Here is a 4,420-nt window from a genome sequence, read left to right as displayed (position 1 = left end):
TAAAAGAAGTAGGAAATGTTATGACGTATTATAAAAAATTAATAATATAATAAAATATAATAGCCAATAGGTACCTAATAATATTATTATTATCATAATTTATTCATATGAATTTCCAACGAAAAAAGACGTAAGTATAGATACGATTATAAAGTCATATAAATTTTCAACGAAAAAAGTCGTAAGTATAGATACGATTTTAAAATCATATAAATTTCCAACGAAAAAAGTCGTAAGTATAGATACGATTTTAAAATCATATAAATTTCCAACGAAAAAAGTCGTAAGTTTAGATACGACTAGAAACAACTTCGTTCTAAAAGTCGTATCTAGTTAAAAAACATGATCATGTGATATTTTTAAAAAAATAATAACACAATATATAGAGTCAGCTAATTGGTGATGGAAAATTATGCATACCAAAATTTTAGAAATTAAAACAGAATTAGAATTTAAATTACCATCATGGTTTTGCTCCTCCTGAAAAGTTGAGAAAATAGAGTTACGACCCTTTTCGCTGCGGCAGGCGAATTATAATGATGACATACTGATTAGTTTGTTATTGTTATATCTATAGTGTAAGCGCGTTTTAGTGACACTATATTGTCATTATTTTTTCATTTTAACCAACCATTTACTATGAATTTATCCTATGGTTTTAAATCAAAGAAGAATAATATACCAAAGATATTTGTTTAAAAGTGTGTGTTTACATAAGAGCACAAACAGGAATGAATGAAGCGAATGCTACCTCATAAATTCAAACGCTCTGACTGTCTTTGGAGCGATCGTTTCCAAACGTGAACAAGTGCATTTATTCGTGTTAGGCTAAACCATTTACATTGGTTTGTTAGGTAGCATTTGTTTGCATTCATTCGAGTTCAGGCTTTAATATAAGTCCACCTTGAGGTACTAGGTTATTTTTAACCCTTTCACTGCTACGGACGTTCTGTCGCACGCAAACATATTGTTCCCTGCTACGGACGTACTATTACGTCCTTATCTATAAAACGAAATACGCAGATATAACATTTGTGATTACACCGAAATATGCAGATAATAATTAATAATAACTTATAATTCAAGTCAATTTTTTTTTTTTTGACTTCAACATATTGTTCATTTAAACTAAATTAATAATTTATGAACATTCAAAAAAAAAAAAAGCAATTGTAATTCAGCAGAGATGAGTAATCTAGAAAAAAAACTTAGTAGTGAAAGGGTTAATAGTGAAATCTTTTTAAACTTATAAAATATTGTTGATTTTTATTAAATTTCAAAGAAATTAGGTAATATTTTCAATTCAATTTAAGAATAACACTTACTCTTTTAAATCTTTCATGAAAGATTTGGCTGCATTAAGTTGGTCTGGTTTTCCTTGTCTATTTATTAAGCTATGTCGCTTTGCTTTCATTTCAAGTATGTGTGTATAATCTTCAGTATTTTCTACAGTCATATCATACAATAACTTTAACTAAATAAAACATAATGTTCATAAAACAGAAATCAGTTATAGACAAATTGATTCATATTCACAAACCTGATTTTTTTTAATGTAAGGTAATATCAAAGCACATATCTTGGTTGGGACTACATTTTGAAGGTTTACTTGTAATGCCTGTCTTAATAATAAACGACTATCACTGGGTTTCTCCAATATAGTACTAGCTCCAGTACATTTCCATGGCAATAATTCAATTTTCATATTATTGAAAGGAAATACGCCTACTGATCTGTAAACATTCTACCATTTATTTCTATTAAAAGTAAAAATTAATTATTAACTCACTGATTCTTTTTTGATGGAACAGGTTCATCACCAATCGTATATTTCCATTTTAATGGTATCTACAACACAAGATTTTCCCACCTTGGGCATACCAACAACACCAACTGTTATACCTAAGATTGGTGCATCTATACAAGTCTGTAAATAGTTCAATACAACAGATTCACCGAAACATCTATTGGCTACTTTTTTTTTTATTCTTGCTATAAAATTTGGATCTTTTGCACTAGTTTTTGGTGTATTTCGTACTTCTCGACTAGCTCTGAAAGGCACTGTTGGTGCTATCTTGTTAAAATATTCTACCCAATCAGTTACTATTGTTTTAGGCACTAAATCGATTTTATTTAACAAAATAATACGTTTTTTATCTGGATTGGCTGTTAAATAATCATCTATTTCCTTAGAACGAGTAGCTAATGGATCACGAATATCCAAAACTTCTAGAACTACATCACACATTGAAATAATCTGAAACAGACATCAATTTATGATGGGTATTAATCAACTATACATATAGGTAGTTGGAATTTATATAACTAGTATTACATTTTTATAATTGTGTTCAATATATCGGTCTGCTCTAGTTTCTTTAAAAAGCCATTTTTGTTTAAAAGGCAATTTTGATTCTGTACTCTTTTTAGTTTCTTCTTCAGATTGTGTTTCCATTGAATTGAAATTTGACAAACGTATCTCTCGCTCTTTTCTTTTAGCTTCATTAAGTTGCTCAATGATTTCTTCTTTGAATGGACACATGTTTGGAGCAATAATCATACTATTTTTGGTCTCTACACATAAATAAATAAAATTAATATATAAATTATATACATATATAAATTTCTCCATTGCACATTGAATCATTTTAACAAAAAATAAAAATAGTAGACATGTAGGTAGGTACCTACCAAATAAATTATAAAAGATTAAAAATAAGTAAGTATATGCCGGATGATTCTTTTATCATTGAACACTCATTATTTCAAAAAGTATACATTTTTTAGATTCTGAGTGAAACAATGAATGTATTGATTTTATAATAATGTGTTTTTTTTTATTTTTGTGTCTGTCATCACCTTTTAGGACAGTAAAAATGCTTGGATTTTCTTCAACAGTATCTTTTCTGATAGGAAAGTGAATCTAGTTGGTACTTTGGGGGTGTGTCAAAAGTAAAAATTTCCCAGTAGTTTTCAAAAGCGCTGTGAAAAACAAAAGAAAAATTAAGGAAAAACGGGAATTTTTACGCAAAATCTTTTGGTTTTTGGTGTAACTTTAAAACAAATGACCGTAGATACATGAAATTTTCAATGGTTGTTTATATTTTCTATACATGATAAAATTTTCAAAATATTTTGATTTGTTTTGAGCTGTTTATGGACAATTTCAGTTTCCAATTTAATTAGTTTATTTTTCTATGAATGTCAATAAAACTTTATTTGTTGAGTAAAAATACTTGAAAATTTAATACAAGGCTCCTAGTATATTGTTACAATGAAATTTGAAAAATATTAAAAATCCTTAGTCACAGTTTTTTTTTATTAGCATTTAAAGTGTTTGTTGGGTAAAAAAGCGTGAACATTTCAAGGCTCTTGGTATATTGTTACAGTAGCAGTTGAAAAGTATTGAAAATAAATAGACACATTTTTTTTTTTATAAGCATTTTAAGTTCGAATTTTGACAAAATATATTAAATTGAAAATTGAAAACAAGGTCCCACGTAAATATGTTATATATAAATTACTTTATTCTAGGGGTGGAAAAAGTTTTTAAAAAACGGAAAAAAACAAAAAACAAAAACAATTAATAAAACAAAAACCAGAAATTACTGAAAAACAATAACAAAAAATCTCAAAAACCCCAAAAAATTTAATAACAAAATCAAAAACGAAAACAAATTATAGTATTATACATTATATTTCTGTTATATTTATACCACGAAAAAAAAAATTTCACTTAAGTCTTTACTTTTTAATTTACCAATAATGCAGTTTCAAAATTTAAAAACATTTTAATTTGAAATTTAAATATTAAGAATAATTTTTAACTTTTAAGTGCATTTCTATATTGCGTGTTACTATTATAAAAAAATAAAAATAATATATCAAAAACGTTATTTGGAAACAATAGGAAAAAAACATTTTTAAAAACATTAATCAATAACAATATATAAAAATAACGTTTTTAAAAACGATATTTTTTAATTCAATCAACAAAAACGAAAAAATTAAAAACGTTTTCCATCCCTGATTTATTCACAATAATATCATCAAATATACTTAGTAATATCATAGGCTGACTGACCGTTTTCGCTCAGAATCGTTTTTCTAATACAATGATCTTATATAATTGAATTCAAATTTAACACCATCCATTACAGTGGCCCACTTGTAACCTACTTTACAGCAGAGCGACATCCACTTACCCACCTTTTTTGAAAATATTTTTTTACATAGTTTAAAGTCACTTATAAAACAATGTTTTTTTTAAAAAATATATTTTTAAATATTTTTTATCCTTTTAATTTTTTAAGTTTTTTACTTTTTTTAACGACAACATTGGGTTTTAATTTTATATTCCAAAGCAGAATATTTTTCTTAAAATATTGATACATGAAAATCGAATTTGGGTTATATATAG

At 26.3% G+C, this 4,420-nt stretch overlaps 1 protein-coding gene across 2 annotated transcripts in view; it reads right to left on the bottom strand.

Moving 5' to 3' along the window:
- Nucleotides 1-1,381: 1,381 nt before the first annotated feature.
- LOC100569444 (guanine nucleotide-binding protein-like 3) overlaps nt 1,382-4,420 on the bottom strand; it is a 4,596-nt gene continuing 1,557 nt past the window's right edge. For both annotated transcript variants that reach the window (XM_016802722.2, XM_016802720.2), the window contains exons 4-7: nt 2,336-2,574; nt 1,790-2,257; nt 1,541-1,733; nt 1,382-1,474 (exon numbers count right to left, since the gene is read on the bottom strand). In XM_016802722.2, the coding sequence (XP_016658211.1) occupies nt 1,817-2,257; nt 2,336-2,574 (680 nt within the window). In that variant the 3' untranslated portion in view covers nt 1,382-1,474; nt 1,541-1,733; nt 1,790-1,816. The remainder of the gene's footprint in view (nt 1,475-1,540; nt 1,734-1,789; nt 2,258-2,335; nt 2,575-4,420) is intronic.

The sequence above is a fragment of the Acyrthosiphon pisum genome, chromosome A2 (assembly GCF_005508785.2).
Source record: "Acyrthosiphon pisum isolate AL4f chromosome A2, pea_aphid_22Mar2018_4r6ur, whole genome shotgun sequence".
Classification (NCBI taxonomy): Eukaryota; Metazoa; Arthropoda; class Insecta; order Hemiptera; family Aphididae; genus Acyrthosiphon; species Acyrthosiphon pisum.
Note: the sequence above shows the minus strand (reverse complement) of the source record. Positions and strands in the feature narration are given on the sequence as shown.